Source organism: Penicillium waksmanii (genome assembly GCF_028829765.1).
Source record: "Penicillium waksmanii strain IBT 27052 chromosome Unknown utg000001l:1.0-4852451.0:1.0-4856178.0, whole genome shotgun sequence".
In the NCBI taxonomy this organism is placed as follows: domain Eukaryota; kingdom Fungi; phylum Ascomycota; class Eurotiomycetes; order Eurotiales; family Aspergillaceae; genus Penicillium; species Penicillium waksmanii.
Genome location: NW_026643248.1, coordinates 2,003,232 through 2,026,078, shown reverse-complemented (window position 1 = coordinate 2,026,078; position 22,847 = coordinate 2,003,232). Strand labels below are relative to the sequence as shown.

General features: G+C 49.5%; 12 protein-coding genes across 12 annotated transcripts; 7 read left to right on the top strand and 5 right to left on the bottom strand.

The window, feature by feature from the left end:
* Nucleotides 1-86: 86 nt before the first annotated feature.
* N7481_000719 (uncharacterized protein) lies at nt 87-776 on the bottom strand (the record flags this gene model as incomplete). The annotated part of the gene is made up of 1 exon (XM_057259938.1): nt 87-776. One exon carries the CDS (start codon nt 774-776, stop codon nt 87-89), a length of 690 nt encoding a protein of 229 aa, XP_057127770.1.
* A 375-nt stretch (nt 777-1,151) lies between these two features.
* On the bottom strand, nt 1,152-3,291 carry N7481_000718 (FAD binding domain-containing protein; the record flags this gene model as incomplete). Its single annotated transcript, XM_057259937.1, has 7 exons — nt 1,152-2,016; nt 2,078-2,235; nt 2,301-2,455; nt 2,527-2,671; nt 2,741-2,836; nt 2,912-3,132; nt 3,183-3,291. The coding sequence occupies 7 exons, from the start codon at nt 3,289-3,291 to the stop codon at nt 1,152-1,154; spliced, it is 1,749 nt and encodes a 582-aa protein (XP_057127769.1).
* A 742-nt stretch (nt 3,292-4,033) lies between these two features.
* Nucleotides 4,034-5,008, bottom strand: N7481_000717 (DNA repair protein RAD10; the record flags this gene model as incomplete). The annotated part of the gene is made up of 1 exon (XM_057259936.1): nt 4,034-5,008. One exon carries the CDS (start codon nt 5,006-5,008, stop codon nt 4,034-4,036), a length of 975 nt encoding a protein of 324 aa, XP_057127768.1.
* A 228-nt stretch (nt 5,009-5,236) lies between these two features.
* N7481_000716 (ribosome biogenesis (Nop4)) lies at nt 5,237-5,698 on the top strand (the record flags this gene model as incomplete). Its single annotated transcript, XM_057259935.1, has 1 exon — nt 5,237-5,698. One exon carries the CDS (start codon nt 5,237-5,239, stop codon nt 5,696-5,698), a length of 462 nt encoding a protein of 153 aa, XP_057127767.1.
* Nucleotides 5,699-6,003: 305 nt separating this feature from the next.
* On the top strand, nt 6,004-7,377 carry N7481_000715 (mRNA-binding ribosome biosynthesis protein NOP4; the record flags this gene model as incomplete). The annotated part of the gene is made up of 1 exon (XM_057259934.1): nt 6,004-7,377. The coding sequence occupies one exon, from the start codon at nt 6,004-6,006 to the stop codon at nt 7,375-7,377; it is 1,374 nt and encodes a 457-aa protein (XP_057127766.1).
* A 242-nt stretch (nt 7,378-7,619) lies between these two features.
* Nucleotides 7,620-8,153, bottom strand: N7481_000714 (putative progesterone binding protein; the record flags this gene model as incomplete). Its single annotated transcript, XM_057259933.1, has 3 exons — nt 7,620-7,798; nt 7,902-7,997; nt 8,063-8,153. The coding sequence occupies 3 exons, from the start codon at nt 8,151-8,153 to the stop codon at nt 7,620-7,622; spliced, it is 366 nt and encodes a 121-aa protein (XP_057127765.1).
* A 603-nt stretch (nt 8,154-8,756) lies between these two features.
* N7481_000713 (uncharacterized protein) lies at nt 8,757-9,059 on the top strand (the record flags this gene model as incomplete). The annotated part of the gene is made up of 1 exon (XM_057259932.1): nt 8,757-9,059. The coding sequence occupies one exon, from the start codon at nt 8,757-8,759 to the stop codon at nt 9,057-9,059; it is 303 nt and encodes a 100-aa protein (XP_057127764.1).
* Nucleotides 9,060-11,164: 2,105 nt separating this feature from the next.
* On the top strand, nt 11,165-13,587 carry N7481_000712 (putative general amino acid permease (Agp2); the record flags this gene model as incomplete). The annotated part of the gene is made up of 5 exons (XM_057259931.1): nt 11,165-11,466; nt 11,857-11,885; nt 12,071-12,600; nt 12,692-13,111; nt 13,207-13,587. The coding sequence occupies 5 exons, from the start codon at nt 11,165-11,167 to the stop codon at nt 13,585-13,587; spliced, it is 1,662 nt and encodes a 553-aa protein (XP_057127763.1).
* Nucleotides 13,588-14,043: 456 nt separating this feature from the next.
* Nucleotides 14,044-15,910, bottom strand: N7481_000711 (putative JmjC domain protein; the record flags this gene model as incomplete). Its single annotated transcript, XM_057259930.1, has 2 exons — nt 14,044-14,706; nt 14,912-15,910. 2 exons carry the CDS (start codon nt 15,908-15,910, stop codon nt 14,044-14,046), a joined length of 1,662 nt encoding a protein of 553 aa, XP_057127762.1.
* Nucleotides 15,911-16,581: 671 nt separating this feature from the next.
* N7481_000710 (flavin-containing monooxygenase) lies at nt 16,582-18,265 on the top strand (the record flags this gene model as incomplete). Its single annotated transcript, XM_057259929.1, has 2 exons — nt 16,582-16,833; nt 16,904-18,265. 2 exons carry the CDS (start codon nt 16,582-16,584, stop codon nt 18,263-18,265), a joined length of 1,614 nt encoding a protein of 537 aa, XP_057127761.1.
* Nucleotides 18,266-19,221: 956 nt separating this feature from the next.
* N7481_000709 (transcription factor domain-containing protein) lies at nt 19,222-21,565 on the top strand (the record flags this gene model as incomplete). The annotated part of the gene is made up of 4 exons (XM_057259928.1): nt 19,222-19,412; nt 19,483-20,221; nt 20,288-20,539; nt 20,597-21,565. The coding sequence occupies 4 exons, from the start codon at nt 19,222-19,224 to the stop codon at nt 21,563-21,565; spliced, it is 2,151 nt and encodes a 716-aa protein (XP_057127760.1).
* Nucleotides 21,566-21,663: 98 nt separating this feature from the next.
* On the top strand, nt 21,664-22,473 carry N7481_000708 (uncharacterized protein; the record flags this gene model as incomplete). Its single annotated transcript, XM_057259927.1, has 2 exons — nt 21,664-21,735; nt 22,165-22,473. 2 exons carry the CDS (start codon nt 21,664-21,666, stop codon nt 22,471-22,473), a joined length of 381 nt encoding a protein of 126 aa, XP_057127759.1.
* Nucleotides 22,474-22,847: the final 374 nt, after the last annotated feature.

Below are 22,847 nucleotides of genomic sequence, written 5' to 3'. Positions count from 1 at the left end.
ATGACCAGACTACTAGTCTAACTGGCCTGCTGGCATGAGGATACGTTTGACATTTGACTGAAAACTAGTACTACTAGTAAAAAATCTCAAAGTTTCTCCGCACCCACCCCAGAAAACTTATGATGCATATCAGGAAGAACAGTAGCAAGTATAGCCATCTCTTCCGTAGCATGCTTTAATAACCCCTTTGCAAATTCATCCGGCACATTTGCCTTCCTAATCTCCGGATCGGTAACACCGTCCACATCACCCAGCCAAAACCTAGAGCGCATTCTGACCCCATCTGGTTCATTCTTAATCAAATGAATCAAATGTCCCATATAAGTAACATCATCGTTCTCATCATCCCACATCCCCGTTCTTCCACAAACGGCCGTCGAATATCCCTCATTCTGGAACGCGGCCTTCCAGTCAGGTCCGAAGTACTCGCACGGGTCTTTGAAAGATATTTTCAGTTTCTGAAGCTCACTCCCAATATACTCATGGACTAGATGATGACCGCCGATATAGGTGCTGTTGTTCTCACGCGGGCCCTCCCAGTCAGAAAGGACGTGGTCGCGAGGGTGCCAGATCTTGTACTGCTCTGTGTTGTGGATCCATCCGAACCACCAGTCTATCATTGCCCCTGTGCAGGACTTCATGTAGGTTGACGCGGCAATATGGGTCATGCCGTCTTCAGTATGAGCCACTCCTGCCTCCATTGGGAGATAAGGATGTTCGAGGAGGAGTTTGGCATCCTTGAGGGCGAGGCCTGGGGGTGGGACCGATTTACTCATAGTGGAAGAGAGGATAGTGAGGGGTTCGACGGTTTATTGGGTGAGTCCTAGTAGTTATTCAATTTCATTTCATCTAGCGATGTCTGATTCGGTCTTTTAAATAGCGAAGCGAGCTGTCAGTGTGGGGAAGTGAGTATGTGGGGAATAACTACATCGCGGAATGCCGCGGTTTCTAATGACATAATTACGATTGATCATCGGTGTCAGAGATTTGGGGTAGAAATTAGTAGCTAGCTGAGGACGACAATGAGATTTGTGCAACAGCTTGTCGGCAATGTTGTTTTACAAGGGTAATATCTAACCGAGCATCCGTTCCAGTAACAAAAGTCTCTTTAATGCAACGTCTAGGTATTTTTTATCTCCAAAATATGCTCTTCACCACGACAAATGAGCCTTCAACGATTGTAGCAGCTCTTCTGACCCTGAATTTGTTGGAAGACAAGTCAAGATATGTTGATCTGGGCGAACTAGTACCGCATGTTCCCTTAATCCCATCAAGTCGAGCCACTGAGAATTCTCCAACCCAGGCTGAAGCGCAAAATCAACTCCATACACAACAACTCGCAGTGATAAAACACTAGCTACATGTGCAGGTAGAATCTCGAAGAGTCGTTTGACAGACGACTTGAAATGGGCGGAATTTCCCTCATTAACTAGGAGAGTGAAAGAATCAAGACGACATAGGTCTAACGTAGAGAATCGCTTCCGAGAGATTTGCTCAATCGATAGCTCCCTCACATACGAAGAGTCAATGGCAGACAGTGGAAACTGCTCAGTAAACACTTCGATCCAGGCATGTGGAAGTCGAGCCCCTGGGACACACGAAGACCTGAATAGCGAAACATTTTTCGGAACTTGCGTGTCGCCATACACATAACCGATATGGACACCCAGGTTATCGAAATGCTCACGCTGACCTTCAATTCCCTTGCTGATCTCGACCATGGCCTCAGGATCCTGAATATTCCGATAGAGATTTTTTCTGGAAACCTCCACATCTGGATCTGTAGTACCAAGTGCCTTGAGCAAGCCAAATATCTGCTTGCCATTCTTCACACTTTGCTCTGCGTTGATGAGAGCGACTTGGCGACGTTCGACCTGGTAGGTATCAAGTAGATTATCTCCGCCCCATCCTTGATGGACTGCGGCAAGTTTATATGCAAGATTGTGCACGTCACCCAGGCCAGAATTCAGACCTAGACCGCCTGTAGGCGGGAATGAATGTGCAGCATCACCAGCTCTAGAAGGGTGGGTTAGAGAAGTTGTTTTGTATTCATCTCCATAGCAAGGTTGATACTCACAGGAAGACGTTACCAGCGCGATATGAATGTGCTACTTTCCGACTTAGGAGCCATGGACGGAAACTGAGCACATCGTATGGTATCTTGACGCCAAATGCGGCATCTACAACTTTTCGGCAATGTTCTTCATTCCATGAGTCCACGGGGTGTTTCTCGGACTACATATGCATGGGTCAGTATGTGTTTGCATCCATATAGCTATATCTGGGGTGAGGATACTCACATCAAAATTGCAAATCAGAACTTGATTACCGGACAGCTGATAGCCGATTATAAACCCGGATACTTGTGGATCCATAACCCAATGAAGCATACCGACTCGCTCTTTGATCACAGGTCTGAGATCAGCATTGATGTGAATCGTCATCATAGTTTCCGCTGGTTATTATGATCAGTATATTGCTTGCCATATTTAGAAACATACATTTAACTATGCATGGTAAACTGACTGGCTTCTTCGCCCTCGCTTGTGATGCAGAGATGCTTCCTCACAGCACTTTTGGCACCATCGCACGCGATGACATGTCGGGATTTGATCCTATACTCCTTCTGAGCGGCACGGTCCTCGATAGTCGTTATCACTTCATCGTCATTCTAGTATACATTAGTAATGAAGACAAAGAAGTTATCAGCATGCATGTAACTTCCCTGCTCCAAGCTCACAAACGAATGATTCTTTCGAACCTCAACAAAACCAGTCTTGGACAATCTCTTCGATATAATATCCTCAAATGCAGGCTGCGGAATATTATGGATCATCTAACGCCAATTAATATCATAATTTTAATTATATGCTAGTTGAAGAAGACTTGCCGTCGGGGTGTCATTAAGAACCTCCTTGTCCATTCTTTCGTATGGAAGCCGACCAACTTGCTTACCAGTTAAGCTGGTAATAAAGTTCACCCAGTGCGCATCCTCACGAGGACTTCCAATGCTGCGGATTTCATTCACATCTAGTCCGGCTTGACGGCAAAATTCGAGAGATCTTGGAGAGAGGGCGTGGGCTTTAGGGGCTGCCAATCTTGTTGGGTATCGCTCGATGATCAAGCAACGGACTAGTTCAATTTAGACGACGGCTTGTAGTCTTTGAGAGGGGTAGAGCTACCGTTCAGTTGTTCAAGCAGGAAAGCGAGTAGAAGACCTGATGGTCCACCCCCAATAATGAGGATTGGGACTTCTTCGTCCGGTGTTGAATTGTGGACGAGTGGCGACATCTTCCGCACGCGTAGGCCAAAGGGTTCAAGAAAAGACAATGGAATTCCCTTGGAAAACTCTCGGAATTAAAATCTACTGATAATATTTAATGGACTCTCGCGGTCTTTACAGTGGGGGCTCTTTAGTGCCTCAGAAGTGGGGAGCGGGGAAGTGGGAAAGTGGGAAAAGTGGACATCTTGAGATTAATAGATACCATTTGCAATTCTTCTAACTATATGGTGGGGAGTGGCAGACTAGTTGGTAGCGATCTAATAACTTGCACCAAATTAGAGTACAATTTCTTGGAGGTCTTGATTGGAGTTCTGTATGTCTCGAGCAATGGCGAATTGGAAATCCCCCAAATTTTTCTGCTCCCACCGTAGTTAGCATGCTCGGGAATCAGTTCGCTTTCATCCCGTATGGTTCAAACCGAAGATAGGTCTCGCATATATGGGAGCGGATGGGCATAGAACATAGCTGATGCTCGACCATATCCGATAGATATTTCGAAGCCGCAATCCACGGTCGATAGTTGGTATAACTTCATTTCGCGATCTTCAAACCTGTGGTAGGTCGAGAGAGCCTGGTGGGACTCGCAATTTGATAGCGCAGTATCACGCACCATGCATGTCCTCAGACCGCTCAGGTCATATTGAGCATGGGCGATATGCACAGTCCATTTTTCACAAACCCATGCGATGTAATGTGTCCGCAAGGTGAATGCAGTCTAGTAGTACAAGACGGAGACTTGAGTGACACAGCTCATCCGCCGTTATCCCGCAGCTTAGCCAAGGCAGCCATGACGCCTTCACTTAGCTCCTCGGCAGGCTGTTTCTCTTTTGAAGACTCCTGAGCAGGCGCGGAGGCTAAAGATTCCAGTTCCGCCGTTCTGCGGCTCTCTTCCATAACAGCTCGGAGGATTTGTTCATCCTCATCCATGTCTTGATGGGACTGGCGAGGTTTTGGTACCACTGGTGGTTTTGGCTTGCTTGGAGCCTGGGTCCGAGGCAGAGTGGTTTTCTTTGTGCTTCCAACCCGGAAATCTTCCCGTACGGCGCTGCACCATTGTTGAACCTTCTTCTCACCCCAGCCCGGAACCGCGCTAATCTGCTCGGGCTGAGCATTGACCGCATTTTGAAGACTGCCGAATGTGGATATCAAGCTTGCCGTGTCTGATTTGTTGATCGCGCGTGGGGCTGTGACGAATTCTTCGATGGACTCTTTATATGTTTGAGCTTGTTGGGAGCGAATTGCGGTCGGTTGGGCGTATTCGGATGACTTGAAGAGCTCGAGGTATTGCGCTGCTTCGGGGGCGGACCAACAGAGGATCAGGGTGAGGTTGTTGATAATGGATGTTTTGGAGAGTTCTTTTAGTGGGTCTTCGTGGTTTGGAATGTCGACCATGACTAGCACGATGCGTAGGTTGTATTTTCCTGCTAACAGCCGGACTCGGGAGTAGATGTACTCGGGGTGGAGACGGTGGTATTTTAGTGAGAGAAAGAGGGCGCATGTTGTCACGCCAACTACATAATCGGCTGGGATGTCTGCGTATTCCCATGGAAGAAGTTTAATATTATTCAGGATTGGATTGCCTTTCTGTCGCGTTGACACGAGGATCGCAGATGGGCCAGGGCGGTTTGCAAGGGCCTGTGGTTTGGGTTGCTGCACCTTGGATTGACTTGTTGAGGGGGGTGGCTGGAGTCGCGGGGCCCATGGACTGCGACCTTGAGGCTTCATTTGATTGAGCGTCCATGGCGGATGCTTGAGAGTGTGTGCAACAGTGCAGAGTGTTGCTGTAGAGTATTGGGGAAAGGCAAGGTAGCTCGGCCCCGGCCCGGAAGGAAGGTAAGTGATGCGATAAGGAAAACTGCTTATCGGGGTGCCTCACCGCCTCCATTGCCGTCCATCTTTTTTCTGCTGGCTATTTTTTGCAGCAGAAAAAAGTCCCAGTGTCAACGATTCACAATGGCTGAGCCAAACAGGAAACGACGCTTCTCCGACGAAGGTATTGCCCAAGATACCGACGTCAAGATGGAAGAACCTACAAAGGCCGAAGCTAAGACCTCAACGGCCGCCAAACCCAATCACACCCTGTTCGTTCGATCGCTACCAGCCACAGCCACGAAAGACAGCCTCGCCGAGTTCTTTTCGCAATCCTACGTTCTCAAGCACGCTGTCACTGTCAACAACTCGGAAAAACAATGCAAGGGTTATGGTTTCGTGACCTTCGCCGACCTCGAGGACGCCCAGAGCGCCCTGAAGGAGCTCAATGGAGCCGACTTTGAGGGAAAGAAGATTCGAGTCGAATACGCCCAACAGCGTCACCGTGAGATTGACGAGAAACTTGGAAAGAGCAAGCCCGCGGCGAAATCGCAACAAATCAAGCAAGACCGCGAAGACGAGCATGCCTCAAACCAGCCCCCCTAAGCTGATCATTCGCAACCTGCCGTGGAGCATCAAGACGATCGAGGACCTGTCAGCTCTCTTCCGCAGTTACGGAAAGGTCAAGTGGGCCGATCTCCCCAAGCAAAACAACAAGCTTCGTGGTTTCGGCTTCGTCATTCTGCGCGGAAAGAAGAACGCCGAGAAGGCTGTTCAATGCGTGAACGGAAAGGAAATCGATGGTCGCACATTGGCTGTTGATTGGGCCGTGGACAGGGAACAATGGGAGAATGTTAAGAAGGATGACGATGAGGAGGAGAAGGGGTCCAAGGGGGGGCGAGGATGTCGATATGGAGGACAAGGCCGCGAAGGAGGACGATGATGAGACTTCATCCGACGAGGATGATGACGAAGAGGATGATGAGGACGAAGACGATGAAGATCTGGACGACCTCGAGGATTTGGACGAGGAGGCCCGCAAGGAACCAGTCGAAGACGACCGTAACGACTGCACCGTCTTTCTCCGCAACCTGCCATTCACATGTACCAACGATACGCTCTATGAGCACTTCACCCAATTCGGCCCCCTTCGATATGCGCGAATTGTGCTTGACCGCGAGACCGAACGCCCTCGCGGAACTGGATTCGTGTGCTTCTGGAAGGTCGAGGACTGCATGACCTGCGTCCGTGAAGCCCCCAAGCCCGACACAGTGGTCGCCGAAAAGGAACGCTCCAAACCGGCCATGAAACAGTCAATTCTTCAGCACGAGAATTCCGACCCTACTGGTCGTTACACCTTGGACGGCCGAGTTCTACAGGTCGCCCGTGCCGTCAACAAGAACGAAGCTGCCAAGCTGAATGAAGAGGGTGTTTCACGCCGTTTGGTGCGTGACAAGGATAAGCGTCGTCTCTACCTGCTGTCCGAGGGTACCATCCCCTCCAACTCCCCTCTCTACAAGAAGCTTTCTCCCTCCGAGATCAAGATGCGCGAGGAGAGCTACAAGCAGCGAGAGGGATTCATCAAGAAGAACCCCGCCCTCCACCTCAGTCTCACCCGTTTGGCTATCCGTAACCTTCCTCGTCACATCACATCCAAGGATCTCAAGCAACTTGCCCGTGAGGCCGTTGTCGGTTTCGCCAAGGATGTCAAGGCCGAGAAGCGCCAGTCTCTCTCTCGGGAGGAGCAGCAGCGATCCCGCGAGACCATGAAGGAACTTGAGCACGAGCGCAAGGAGAAGAAGGCCGGTATCGTTCGACAAGCCAAGATTGTCTTCGAGACTCGTGAGGGTACTAAGGTGCCCGAGAAGGAAGGTGGTGGTCGCAGTCGTGGTTACGGTTTCATCGAATACTACACTCACCGTCACGCGCTGATGGGTCTGCGCTGGCTCAACTGCCATCCGATCGAGGTCCCAGCGAACTCGGACTCGGAAGAGAAGGACAAGCGCAAGCGATTGGTTGTTGAGTTTGCTATTGAGAACGCCCAAGTCATCAAGCGTCGTCAAGAGCTGCAAGACAAGAAGAAACAACAGGCCAAGGAGAAGGCAGAGAAGGATGCAAAGGCGGAGCAAGAAGATGACAAGAACCAGAAGGGTCAGAAGCGGAAGCGCTCAGAAAATGGCAAAGATGGCAAGGAAGATGAGGAGGACGTTGAGGAGGACAAGGTCGCGAAGCGCAATCGGATTATTGGCAAGAAGCGTGCGCAGCGCAAGGCCCGTAAGGGGTGAGTGTGCGCGTGGAGGATTTAAAACATGTATAGAGCTTGTTTCTGTATCTAATGCCCGATATACCATTCTAAATCAAAAGCATTGTGATTGTCATTTCAACGATCGTGATCGTGAGAGTCAGAGTAAAGGTCTCCGACCGAGCATCATCGCGGGTATATTCCGTACACTCGATTCATCATAAAGGCCTTTCTTTCAAGTTCCCTTTCTCAGCGTATTTCTTTCATTCCAAGCCTCTCAGTTTTCTAGGTATTCTTCGCACCCTCCACCTTTCCAACAATATTATACCGCTTGCTGAAGAACTGGTACCACTCATCCAGGACAGTCTTCTCCTTATCCTCAAGGTCATACCATTCCGGCACGCAATCCTCAGGCTTCAATGACGACTTGGCGAGCGCACGAGAGGCATCCTTACCGGCAAACACTATATCGAAGTTGATCAATTAGCATCCGTTTTCTTCCCTCCTCTCTTCTCGCGCAATTGCGATCTCGCGCAAAAGTCCATAGCTTGCCAACTCCCTGCTTACCTTTATAAGAGCCGGTAGCTCCGTACATCGGGTTCTTGGTGACATCAAAGATAATGCCCTTCATAGCAACGAGAGTAGGGCGACTGGAATCGGAACCTGTGAATAGCATCTGGGTTAGTTTTGACCTCGGCACAAAATCAGATACCGGCGCGCGCGCGTACCGTCGCATTTGGCCAATTCCTCTGGGGAAATGGGGTCATCCTTTGGCGGGTCCAGTTGGACTGGTACCTTGGGAGCAAAACGTTCGCCCATGTTGTGTGTCTGGTGAGAGAGGGTGTGTGAGAAGAAAGAGAGTGCCAGTGGTGGGTTTGGATCGGAGGGAAAGTGATAGTCGCGGGGCAAGCGGGGTTGGATTGGCTCCCGTCGGCTGCTGACGAACTCGGCTCGCTGATTGATTGCTTGGATGCTGCGGTAGTAGTAGTATAGTTTATACTATCTTTAATTTTATTGACTGGAGAGATTACTTTGTTAAATCAATTAATAACACTGGAATCCTTCCATTTAGAGGGTACTCTTTCAATTATCTTTCGCCGTATGATCGAGTTAAGATCTTTCTACCTCAGATAGGTGTATAGCATACTACTTAGTAGTATCGGATTACAAAAGAGTAGCTAACTCACTGCTAAATTATGAAATATAATACTTTAATTATCTCTGTAATATGACGTCAAAGTACCGCCCTCTCCAAATCGCTGCATGCAAATAACCCGCGGAACGGTGGCGCAGATCAGATGACAATGGATCATGTTACATACTATGTAGTATTTGTACAAAGGACGCCCCTCAAACTTTACATAACCTTCTAAGTTCAACCTCCCTCCTCAACATACATCTTACCCCATATCAGCCACAGACATGCCATCATCTCCTACTACCAAGCCGGCGCAGAATAGCTCCGACGAAGCTAGAGCACATCTCGCCGCCCCTCAAAATCGCCGTGACAATCCCCAGCGAGACCACAACGACTCTGACGTCATCCACCATGTTTACTTCGAAGACAACGAGAGTTTCTTCCCACCAAGTTGGCTAGGTCAGGCAGTTGACCAGCCAGAGCGGAGGGTCTCTGCGGATAGTGCTGCAAGTCATGGCTCGCTGGCGGTGGATCCTAGGGATGAGGATCGACCGTACGGCCCTGCGGAGAAGGAACATCTTGATTGATTGGGTTGGCTTTGACTTTTACCTCTGTGGCTTCGGTCGCTTGAATGATGTATTATGACTTGATTTTTGCAATGTGTTTATGCTAGATCAAGATATTTTCTGGGAATTCACACACGAGAAATTCGACGGGGTTCTTCCCTAGCAGGGGTCTCGTAATATTTTGGATAAAGCCTCTGTAACTTTCATCCAGGCCGTTTAAAGTCCAGACATTCTATTGCCTCATAAGGTGTTAATTGCCTATATTTTAAACAGTTTGGAAGAAAGCTACACAGTCTTTACCCAAAATCTTACGACACCCCTGCTAGTGGGGATTCGTGTTCAATCCTGGAATGCCCATTCTATCCCGCCGGTATAGTTAAGTTCTGGTAGTACCAGTGAGGTGCTTTCTAATATAAAAGACTGCGGGAAATCCACATCTTATCTGGTTCATAAAATTGACAGATATTCAAAGTACTAGCAACTTGTAGTACTAGTAGTAGCTTGTGGGGTACCTGCATCTTTGATCGGCACGTGGGGTGGCAGAGGCACCTGGGCAGCAGCCAACGTGCCTTGCCAATACTTCCCTACTAGTAGTAGTTCACTACAACTTCTAAATTATTACTTGCCCGGCTTTGGGCTGGAAAAAGATTAGTTCGAAATTGATATTCATGGGAAATAGGAGATAAAGTAATACATGGGGGTATTCAGAGAAGGTATTGGATCTCGATTCAAAAGGGTTTCTTTCAGACTCAGTCATCAACCTGCAGTTCGGACCTATGCACACCCTTCTCGCTCAAATGGCCCTGCAAAAACGACCCCGATGATTCTCGTATGATTCCTTGACATGCTGGCCGATAGCCGGTTCATTGACCTAGGGAGGCTCGATGTAAAACAGGGAGGGAGAGTCGAGTGGATTGGCTGTGCGTGCTGGTTTTCCTCAATCTTAGTAGTCGACCGCAGTAATCCACGCACCTGCAGTGTTCGACAAGCCAATCGAAATCCTTTTGGTAGAAATCATCCTTCAGTTTTTCCCGGTAATCAGGCGATAGCTTGTGAAAGAGGTCTTTTTTGCGCTCTTTTTCGGGGAATTTTGCCTTCTCGGCGAGCAGAGAAAATGTAGGAAAGAATCCGGTAAACCTCTGTGAATACCCCATGCAAAGAGCATCGAACTGACTATTCGCCTCCCTGACAGGACACAGGTCTCCATAGATTGTCTCAAGGTAGGTGGTCATATCGGTGGCGTCTTTGTAACGGAGAGTAGCATGTAATTGCGTGTGCTGACATTCTCCATACTCGACTTCTGCCTACACCTGCCTGATTGATATTGTGGTAACTTGGTGCGTTGGTACTGACTCTGGGCTTGCTCGTGGAGAAGATATAAATCTTCGACTGTGTGAGGAATAAACGATGAACTTGAAGTTTGGCTTGGTGAGATGTGTGTGTGTGTGTGTGTGTGTGTGTGTTGGAACAGAAAAGAATGAAAAGGATAAACAAGGCCTGAGGTGAAGGTGAAGGTGAAAGGAAGGGAGCTTTGGAAGGGAAGGCACGAGGTCCCTTGCGCTCCTGCCTTACTTTACTTCACTACTTTATTACTAATTCACTCACCAATACGGAGTACATGGGGTCACCACTCCAACTCAGTTGCCATCTACTATACACCATATCTATATCGAGCTCTCTATATGAGTTAATCTTACCCCGGGCCGGGACCTAGCTTTGGATTGTGCTGATTTGACATTCATATGCCGACATACCTCAACCCCACAGCCCCGCTTAAAGCCGCTTTTCACTTCGACCGGGACCGCTGATTTGCTCCCAGCTCGGGACGTTTGCTCGGACCACGCCGACGGCCTCGGTCAACAAGCAGATTCGCTATGTACGAGTCCTTTCTAAGGCTTGCCAAGCAATCGAGGGGAACTCGCCAAGATGCAAATTTTTCTTCTATCTCGATCCTTGTTTTTTTCTTTTTTTCCTAATTAAATCGCCTCTGTCTTCCTTTTCTTTCCCAATTTTTTGGTACCTCTCATGCCGCAATAACATTCTTATCTTTGACACGGTGATCGATCTGCATCGCCAGCAGCATGTCCCACCCAGACTCTAAATCAGATCTAGGCCCCCATTCGCCAATGGTGGCCGCTATCCAGTCCATGGAGACTCCCCGCACTCTCTCTGACCCGGAGACCACCCCTGTCAAGGTCGTGGGTAAAGGTGTGGAGGTTGTGGAGAAGGACTCTATGGATAAGCGCGATGACTCCATCGATGGCGGCTCTATCAAACCCACCTATGACCATACCCATCGCAAGTTGAAACCGCGCCATGTTCAATTGATCGGCATCGGTGGTACGATTGGCACTGCATTGTATGTGCAGATCGGCTCTGGCCTGCGCACAAGTGGGCCTGGAAGCTTGTTCCTTGGATTTAGTATTTGGTAAGTGAAACCCTCTTTCCAATTCTTATTTGTCTTTCCTTGGAAGCTTGGGTCATTTCGACAATTTCCATTGGGAGTATGAATTCTACACAAGAAGAGCACCATACGAATCACGATCAGAAGAAAGAATACAGCAAAAACAAAAGCAGAGCAAATCGGAGAGGAAAAAAAAGGAAAAAGAAAAGAAAAAGAAATTCCAGTCCTTCAATCAACTCCAAGGGCGTAAGCAGATCTAGGCAAAGCTTGTTCCAAATCCGACGTATCAACATCAACCATTTATGCCCATACAATCAAACCCAAAGCGAAATCGACCCAGACATCCAACCCCCGCATTTTGCCCAAAAGCCCATCTGAATATCCAAATTGGAATCTTATACCTTGACTTTATAGGAGTGCCGTTATCCTCATTATCACTGTTTGTACGAGATCCCTTTCCAAGCCCCCAGCCCCAGCAACAACCCGGCAACCCAAGCAACACTTTACTCCAAAAGCGCCAAAATAAAACTTCCCTCGCGCCATATGCTTGGAACAAAAGCAGAAGAGAACACTCTTTTGCATCTCACCTACCTCCATTGTAGTCCATCAAACTCACATTTCTCTCCAGGTCTCGCAGAGATGGTCACCTACCTCCCCATCTCCTCCCCATTCATCCGCTTCGCTGGCCGCTACGTCGACGAAGCCCTCGGCGTCGCAGCAGGATACAATTTCTTCATCTTCGAAGCCGCCCTCGTCCCCTTCGAAATCGTCGCAGTCAGTCTAATCGTCAACTACTGGACGAGCGTGATACCCGTCGCAGCCATGAATGTAATCGTCCTGGTACTATACATGTACGCACGAACCCCCATCCACGATCCAAAGCATAGACAACTTCAACTTCAACTTCAATCTCATTCTAACCCTCCCACCAGAGCCCTAAACGTCTTCGCCGTAAAATGGTACGGTGAAGCCGAATTCTGGCTATCCCTCGGCAAAGTCTTCCTAAGCATCGGCCTAATCTTCTACACGGTGGTGGTAATGCTAGGCGGAAACCCTCTCGGCGACCGATTCGGCTTCCGATACTGGAACGAGCCAGGCGCATTCAACGAGTTCTACAAGACCGGCGACACGGGCCGATTCCTCGGCTTCCTAGCTGCAGTAATAACAGCGAGTTTCACCATCGCCGGACCAGATTATGTCTCCATGGCCGCGGGAGAAACAATGAACCCCCCGCGTCGTCCTTCCAAAGGCATTCAACGGCGTCTTCTACCGACTAACGGCTTTCTTCGTTCTCGGCGTTCTGTGCGTCGGCATCCTTGTCCCATACAATGATCCCACCATGGCTGATGCGTTCGATAATGATAAACCGGGTGCGGCGGCTTCGCCGTATGTCATTTCGATGGATCGGTTGGGGATACCTATTCTGCCGCATATTGTTAATGCGGTTGTTTTGACGGCTTCGTTCAGTGCTGGAAACAGTTATGTTTACTGCGCTAGTCGCAGTCTTTATGGGCTGGCGTTGGAGAAGAAGGCGCCGGCTTTTTTGACTAAGTGTACTTCGAGGGGTGTGCCTATTTATTGTGTGGGTGTTGTGCTTTTGATTGCGCTTTTGAGCTTCCTCCAGGTTTCGAATGGGGCGTCGGTTGTTTTGAATTGGTTTGTTAATTTGGTACGTTTTATACCTGGTCCTCCCCCCCCCCCCTAACTTCTCGTGTGATATCAGTGCGTATCATATCAAACCAAAACTAACACTTTATTCCCTAGGTGACCGCATCCCAACTCATCAACTTCTCCGTCGTCACATTCACATACATCCGCTTCAAGAAAGCCCTAGAAGCCCAAGGTATTTCCCGCGAAACGCTACCTTACCGCAGTTGGTTCCAGCCATACATTTCCTACATTGCATGCACCGCTACGACGATTATGGCTTTCGTCGGTGGTTACACGGTCTTCCTGCCGGGAAATTGGTCCATTCCGACGTTCCTCTTCTCTTACACTATGATCGGCGTTTTCCCGGTGCTTTATTTTGGATGGAAATTCTTTCACAAGACGAAATTTCTTAAGCCTGAGGAGGTCGATCTTGTTACTGGTCTTGCTGAGATTGAGGAGTATACCCGGGATTATGTCACTGGGCCGCCTAAGTAGGTTGTTCTTCGTGTGCTATTTTTATTTTTCGTCTTCTGGGCTTGAGGATATGATGCTAATTTATGGACTTTCTTTTAGAAGTACTCTGCACAAGTATATCGGCAAATTGTTCGATTGATGCGATGTCGAGCTGGCCAGGGTAGGGTAGGGAAGAGCAAACCTTGAAGTATCTTGTGGAGTTGAGCAACTTTTATTTTCACGTTGCATAACTATAGAACTGCCCCGCCCAGCCATCATAGTACTGCCCAGGTGGGATTTAAGTTATAGACGAATCAATTAAAATTTAGATACTCTCAATAAGACTCTTTCAGATGCAACGCTGTAAACATTTCCCAACCCTCCATAACTATAATACAAACAGTCTCCTCCGCTCTCAGCACATTAAATCCAAATATATTAACTCGGATTCCAGCCGAAGAACCCTGGAAGAGCGCAGAGTACTAGTATTTCCAATATTTACTCCACGCCCTGAGCCTTCAAAGCCTCCAACCGCTGCTTATTCCGCTTCCCAAGGACTCGCAGCGTACTCTTCTGTTCCATCTCCGTCATCTGATCCCAATTACTGATCCGGGACAACGTCCCGTCAACATTCACGACCATAGGACCGAGATGGTCCAGCGAGACGCCGCCGTCCGCGCCAAGGTCTAGGCGAAGGTTCTTTGGTTGGCCTTCTTGAGCGGAGGCGGTTTCGGGGAGGTAGAGCTGCTCTTGCTCTTGCTTTTGCTCTTGCGCTTGTTCTGGGCCGGGATTTTGGGGCTCAGAGGAGGTCTCTTGGTTGGGGTTGTTGGTGTTGGTGTCGGGTGTTGAGGTGGACATTGTATGGGCTTGTCGCGTGTTGGTTTTGCACTGTGGGAAGAGAATTGTGTAGAGGCGCGAGCTTGGGGGTTGGGGTGTTGCCGTGGTGAGGCTCCAGCTGGGTTGGTGAATTGAGGCGCGGGTGAAGAGAGGGTTCACGCTGAGGTGGAGGAGGGCGGCGCGGTAGGCTGTTCGCGATAGTTGCATGCTGCCACGGTCTGGTGGTTGGGTTGGGGCTGCGGAGGCGAAAAGTGGTTCAAGGCGGAGGTGGAGGTGAGTCGGAGTCGGGGAGTCGGAGATCAACCGGGCGGGTCTTCCCAGTAACTATTCGGGGCAGCTCTGACAAATGACTTCGATATAGTTTACTAGTACTAACAATTATATATTGTGAAATACATGTCTAGAATTACATCTTTCATTGCTGCTATTTATTTTACACGCCTCCACTTGTCATCGAAACCACCAGTTGACCTGTAGAAACAATTAGCAGTCCATCATCAACATAATCAATGCACAGAAGCGAACTTACCGACGCAGTAACGCCCTCCCCAACACCTTTAATACTATGCCACCATCCCTTTGGAATAAACAACCCATCCCCAGCATCCAGCACGGCCTCAAACCCCTTCCCTTCTGAACCAGCAGAAACAGGAACACCCCAGACCATCTCATCCAACAGCGCCCGCTCTTCCCCCTGCATCATTTCCTCCCCACGAATCGCCGCCGCACCCCGATCACTACTCTTCCCCAACGACCTCCTAACACTCGCGAAAACAGCCTGACCATCCTCCGGAGCGAGCAGCCTGACAATCTTGCGCCCCGCAAGTTGAACAAAGAGATTCGGATTCGGATCACGGTGCAGAGGCGTATAGGTCGGTGGATGGCCAATCCAGACATTCGCATCGTAAACATCGCCCTTCCCAGCACGCGCGACTATATCTGGAGTCGGCACGTCGTCGCGCAACACGGGAGGTAGGTCGAGGAGTTGACACTGTGCTAGGTAGAGTCTCGTTGCTTGGGGCGAGGTCTTGGCCACGCGCATCCATTCTAGGAAGAGGTGTAGCGGGGCGTGGAATTGGCGGAAGCTTCGTACTTCTGAAGCGAGTGGGTTGACTAGTTCCGTGAGCTCGAGGGGGACGAAGGCGTCCGCGGCGTGGGTTTGGAGGTATTCGGTGTTTAGGCTGGCGATTGGTTGATTGGGATCGGGTCCGTTTGTCGGCGAGCCATTGCCATTGCCATTGCCATTGCTGTCATCACTCGTGTCTTGGAACCATTTTGTTCGAGCAGGTGTATTAAGGAACTCGGAGCGAGGGAGGATGGCGGGTTTCTCGGGGAGAAAACATTGTTGTTGGAAGGTGGTGATGCGCGAGTCGGGGAGGGTGTCGAGAGGTCGGTATGGGCGGATTGGGGAGGTGGAGAAATTGTGGTGGAGGACCGATCGGAATTGTAATGGGTTAAGGTTTGATTTGTAGGGAAGGGGTCGGCGTAGAGCTCGACTGGAGAGTAGCCATGGCTGCTGCAGGGGCATACGTGGTTTGAGGTTGGTGAAGGGTGACACTGCCAGGTGAGAGGAAAGAATGGATGAGGCACGGGAGATTTACCCGGCTTGCATTGGTGTTTGATATCTTGGCATTGACAGTATACATGGATAACCTTATTTGATCATCTTGCAATTTATTCTGTCTTGTGAGTATGATAGTACTCCCTTGAAGCTGTGCTATTAATTGACTTCCTTCATAAAGACGATACTAGGCTAGTACTAGTATGAAGCACATAAGCAGCCCAGCGTACTAGTAATACTAGTAGTGCATGGCATAAACATAAGCGGATTACCGAGGTTGCCAAGCCGAACCCCCTCTTTCTTCAGAGCTTTGAGTCTGGGTTCATCTGGGGTCATTTGGGCCGATCTGCAATCTATTTTACTCTTGTCGTCGTAGTCTATTATTTCTTCCCTCTAAATTATCTCTCAGACTGTTACCGCGGTTAGGTGCTTGTCACTCTTCACATGCTGTGCTACAACTTACCTCACGAAAAGTAACTATTGCCTGGGTAGTATCTACTATCATTCGGATTCACCTCTACTATTGTTCGCAGTACTCTGTACAGGACTGTCAGATTGAGGTCCACCTGGAACTGCTCTAAGGAGTGGACTTGATTATTGTCAAGCTTCGCTAAAGACGCGGAGAACCGAGTCTCAAGATGCCTTCTGTCGCAAGCATTCACAAGCGCCATGCCTATGGCAAAGATGCGCATACCTATTACCCCGTTCTCATTGTCGGCGCCGGAGAGTCCGGCGTGGCGATGGGTTGTCGGTTGAAGCAGGTCCTGGGGACAGACCAGTTTCGAATCTTTGAGCGACAATCTGGTATTGGAGGTACTTGGTGGATCAACCGGTATCCCGGTGCTGCTTGTGACATGTATGTGTTGACCGATCCAGTTTGCGACTCGCCAGTTATCTAACCTCATCACCCCTTCTTTCTCCAGTCCGGCATTATTCTACTCTTTTTCCTTTGCGCCGAAGAAGAACTGGTCGACTTTGCACCCGTCTGGTCCTGAAATCGCGCAATATCTAGCCGACGTCTGTGAAGAGTATCAGATTGTCGATAAGATTCAGTTCCACACCGACGTCAAGAACCTTCAGTGGATTGAGCAAGATGAAGAGTGGGAGGTAACTCTTTCGCATCTTGTTCCTGGAACCGGAGATCTATCGGCTTATGAACGGGAGCAACTTGCTATTGAAGATGGCTCACATGCAGTCTACATCAAGGAAGAGATTGTGCGCGCCAAGGTCGTCGTCAGCGGAGTAGGAGGCTTGGTCGAGCCAAAGACATGGCCAAAGGATATTCCCGGAATCGAGGACTTTGAAGGAGAAATCATGCACACAGCCCGATGGGATGACGAGATCGATTTGCAGAATAAGGACGTGGTTGTCTTCGGCTCAGGATGCAGTGCCGCACAAGTGGTTCCTGAACTGGCGAAACCCGAAGCCAACGTTCGCTCTATCACACAACTGATGCGAACGCCTCCGTGGGTGCAACCTGATCTCCTCCCGCCCCATTTACTGGAGAAGTGGGACAGATGGATGCCCACTCTGTGCACTAATATCCCGGGCCTGTCACGACTTCTGCGCAACAATGTGTTTCTCATGCTTGAACACAACTTCTTTGCCATGTTTACGGATTCTGCTTACGGTCGCTGGAAGAGACCGCAGATCGAAGAAGCCTTCCTTGCCCATATGCGCAAGATGGCACCCGAAAAATACCACGAGGTTCTCACCCCGGACTACAGCTTAGGCTGTAAGCGTCGCATTATTGACGGCACCTGGTACCGCAGTTTGAATTCATCCAAGGTCGAGCTGACCACCCAACCACTGACCCGTGTCCACGCAAAGAGTGTGACCATCGGGCCGGGCAGCTTCTACCCGCGTAACCAAAGCAACCCCTCCGATGAGGTTCGGGAGATCCCCGCCGATGTGCTCATTCTGGGTAACGGCTTCGAAACGAACAAATGGCTCCATCCCCTCAAAATGACCGGCAAGGGAGGCAAGGATATTCAGGAATTGTGGGACGAGCGTGGAGGCGCACAGGCGTATTTGGGAATTGCGATGGACCAGTTCCCTAACTTCTTCATGCTGTTCGGTCCAAATACAGCAACGGGACATACCAGTGTCATCTTTGCGACCGAGAATGCGGTTAATTACACTCTCAAGTTCATCAAGCCCATTCTCGAGGGTAAGGTGAGTTCCTATGAGATTAAGGAGGAAGCCGAGCGTGCATGGACAAAGCAGCTGCAGGATCAACTGCAGAAGACTGTCTTCCGTCGGGGCTTGTGTGCTAGTTGGTACATTACCGAAGATGGATGGAATTCTTCGACTTACCCGTGAGTATATTTCCTACCTCCCCCCAATTCTCACTAGATCAGTTGCTTACCAAAAGCAGGTGGTCTCAAGTTCATTACTGGCTGCGGTGTTCGTTCCCATATTGGAGCCACTGGACAGCGAAGAGAACCCAGAAAGGTGCGACTCTACAGCGTATCCACAGGGGCATTCGCCTTTCCGTTCTCGTCGGTCTGTTCGCTGCTGCTGCCTGGCTGCGCAAGAACCCAGGCAAGGGAACCCAACTGCTACAGACTCTACGGATGGGCAAGGCGCTTCTCCTGTATAAAATCCAGGAATTGGTCTCCAACTGAGGTGAATACATAGCCATAGCTTTAATAATAGTTCCATTCATCAAAGAAACATACATATCGGTCAAAATGATACTAGCTCGCAATTGTTTACCCGATTGTAGTACAAGCCAACCAATCGGAGGGCCCCAATATTGGTGACTCAGCCGATCTGGGGAAACGGCCTTCCCCGACCCCGCGAGCGTGGAAGGTCTCCGCACTCCATCGCCGCCGATTCTCTCCAGTATTCTCCTCTGGCGTCTTGTCTTATCAAGTAAGATGGCTTCCGAGTCGCCTCAACTTGAAACTACTCCACCACAGACAGGCCCTGGCGATCAGCCCACTACTCCTGGCGCCGATTCCGCTAAGAGGAAGGCGGAACAAAGCAACGGAACGAGCACGCGCGCAAAGCGGAATCGTTACATCTCCATCGCATGGTATGATTGATGGCCTGACCCCATCTGATATTGTTCCGGGGCCCCGTCTGTCCACTCTAGCCCTATACTCGGGTCTGAGATACGGCATTCATGCACTATCAGGCCACGGCTTCCCTCGTGGCCTTTTGCTAGGCCTCGGATATGTACATGCCGTTCGGGACTAACCTCCGGGTTTTTTGTTTAGCAACGAATGCAAGCGTCGCAAGATCAAGTGTAACGGCCAAGTGCCTTGCCAAAGATGTGGGCATCTGAACTTGGAATGTATGAACTATCCCTTTACCACCCATCGTGCGACGTCTACGCTTACCGGCCACCATCCCGCAATGGCCGGCTCGGAAAGCGAACATCGATGTCGGAACAGCCGAAACTGACGCCAGAACCAGGCCGATATGCGCCGAATTGCTGCACCAATAACTTCAAGGACTCCGAGTAAGTCGCAGAATCATGATCTGAGACTTCTCCCTTTGGACATTGGCTAACCTTGTAACCCCCAACTTAGCGAGTTCCACTCGATGACCTCTCAGATCACGACTCTGCAAGACCAGGTCAATAATCTGTTCACTAATCTCAACGAGCTCCGGGCTCGGCCCGCCTTTGAGTCTCCATCGTTTGATCATCTCTCTCGCGATGGCTCCCAGTCGGTCTTCACCCCGATGCCCGCGACCATGCCGAAGACACGATCCCGTCACCCACGATTTCAGGGCCCCACCAGCTCGGCATTCAACTTCGATGTTGCCAAGTCTAGCTTGCAGAGTATGGGTATCACCCAGGGAGAAGACGGGATTCCCGATGACTTGACAACGGCGCATGTCACGCCGGCGGGATCTCCGCCTCCTCACATGGGCTCACTTGTGCCGGCGATCCATCCGACTAAGGATCCAATCTGGACTATCCGTCGAGAAGAAGCTGTGCGTCTATGCAAGGTGTACGAAGAAGAGATTGGGATTATGTATCCCGTGGTGGATATTACCACTGTGACTAATCAGGCTAATTTGTTGTACACTTTCATGGAAGCTGCCACGCGGACTGGATTTGCTCAGAGAGGACTCCCAGGCGCTGACAGTCTTCAGGATGATAGTACTATTTTATTAAAGTTGATTCTGGCTACTACGCTGGTCGTGGAAGCGGGTGGTCAAAGTGAGCTCGGCCAGAGACTTTTTCTGAGTATTAAGCCGGTGATCGAGTCGAAGTTGTGGGAGCCGCATGATATCAGAAATATCCAGCTCTTTGCGATTGTGGTACGTGAATTCCTCTTACAATAATTTATGTGTATGGTTGACTAATTTGAGTCCACACCACACCAGGCCACTTATCATTTCCATACTGATGACGATGCTATGGCCTATCGGTTGATCGGATTGGCTGCACGCATGTGTCTCGAGATGGGTCTGCACCGTAAGGATGCTTTGATGAAGTCTTTCCCTCTTGAGACCCAGTGGAACGAGATCACTCGAATCTTCTGGACTGTATACAGCCTGGATAGGCGATGGAGTCTAGGCACGGGCTTGCCCTTTGTAATTCAAGACGAAGATATCGATCCTAATCTACCCGAACCGGTAAGCTCAAAAGACCTGCACTATAAATAAGTGGTTGGCTAACCTATCTACTTCCAGGATTCGTCTTTGCTTTATCTCCGTTGCATGATTTCTTACAACCGAATCAGTTCTAAGATCTGGTATTCTGGCCTTGGCTCAGAAGGCACCACCGATATACGACGCGACGAGATTGGATATTTGGATTACCAAGTTCTGCAATGGTACAAACAGGTACCAGACGAACTCAAATTCTATCCCGTGGAGTCGCCCAAGAACGGCGAGCCTGCAAGTCGGGGAATGCGGCGTCTCCGCATCCTGTTATATCTACGCATGAACCAGCTACGCATCCTCATCTATCGCCCTGTCCTCCACTCAGCCGCAAGTATCGTTGAGGACCGTGGCCATGCACAGACCGTGGTTGATGTTGCCAAGGACACTGTCCGGGTACTCACCCGCCTCAACCAAATGTCTGATATCTACCGCACTCAGCAGATCACGTTCAACTATTTCCTTGTCGCTGCTCTGGCCGTCCTCTTCCTTGCAGTGTGCCATGCCCCGGCCGAATTCAACCGACAAGTGCGCGACGAGTTCTACATGGCGCTCGATCTAATCAATGGCTTCAGCACCAAGTCATATGTATCGAAGCGATTGTGGAAGACTATTAAGGGGCTCCGCGAGATCGGCGAGAAATTGGGCGTTCTAGCCCGACCCTTTGGAAACAACTCGAATGACCCTCACTCAAGTGCAGCCGTTGCCATGGCTGGTCTTGCAGGGCACTCAATTGACGACTTATCTGCTTACGGCCCGATGAATGGAGTAAATGAACTTGGCAATAGTCCCTTAAATGGACTACAGATGAGCCACGAGCTCACGAATTTGTTTGAGGCGGTCGGGTCATTTGGAAGCTTTATGCCCCCGACGAGTGGTGCTGATGGCATGAATGGGTTTGTTGGTGACGATGGCGAGATCCAGAATACTGGAGAGGGACTCTCTGGTATCCTGGGCGGCGAGGAGGAATTTTCTCGCATCATCCGTGGCTTGTTTTGAATGGTGACAGTGGATTGTCGGATAAAACTGTAAACAATGTTATAATTTATTCGAAGCGTATGACGAGTCTGAAAGGGAAAATACTAGTACTAGTATAAATGCCTACAGTGGCGCACCTAAAGTCTGCGTTGCAGCAAAGATATACCGCCCTGAAGGTGGGAAATAAGGATGTAAGCATCGGACAGACGAGTCTTCCATCAACCTCCCTGCTCCATATTCTCATTACCATCCAACCAACCATTCCTCCCCTTTGTTTTCTCGTTTTTCCGTGTGCTCAGGTTCGTCAGTTGTCATCGGTATACCGACTGCCTCTATCCCTCCACGCAAGAGCCTAAGGTTTCCCCACAACTTGAACCAGTAAGTATTACAACTATCCATTCTTACAAGATGATATTGCTGACTTTTCTTAGTACTCAGGTATCCTGACCAAAGAGGGTTCAATGAGTAGCTCACCTGCCGAATCCCTGAAAGAATTCCCCGCAAAATCTCTCGACAAAGTTCCCAATCTTCTATCAAGGATTCTGATTCTGATATCCCTATAGTAAGACCCTTCCTAAACCTATTGATAAATAATTATTCTAACATAAAGATCTTCTTAGAAGTATCCTGTTCCTCCAGAATGGACAGATGAGGGAATTGAAAATGATTGGGAAAGTCCTAATGACATCGGTTTGGTTGTCGCACGCGCTTTCGGTCTTGGCCCAGTACGACCAATTTTAAGGGATAAAGAAGGCCAGACTCAGATCATTAAATCTGGTGATAAGGCTTTTATGTGGGATGGGATGAATACTGACATCTATGAGTTTGCCTGTCAGGATCTAGGTGAGATCTATCGTGCTCTACATCATAGAGAACTGCAGAAGCTGGATAAATGGCTCCTGAAGGAGGTTTGCCCCCTTGTCTATTAGCTACGAGTATATATAAGGACTGGAAACAACTCCTACTCGTAGATCAAGTTAGCAAATCTGCCTTTAGGTTTAAATTGAATTGTGTCGAATTGATACGGATCTACTCCGTACGGCAAGATCGAAGGCGGTGGTGGGGCGCAGGCTAAGATACGCCGTTCTCGACTTTGATCGCACAACCTCCCCCTCCCGCACAGTACACAGTGCCATGAGCGCTCAGCTTCCCCACTAAACATCGACAACATCGACCTCCTGCACCCAAGTCGAATCCTAAACCTCGATCGCCCCAATTTCATCCTTTTCTTGGGTCGCTGAAACTCGCCTCCCCGCCGTCTACCCCCCTCCACGCTACCCACCGGGTTTCATCCGAGTCCGAC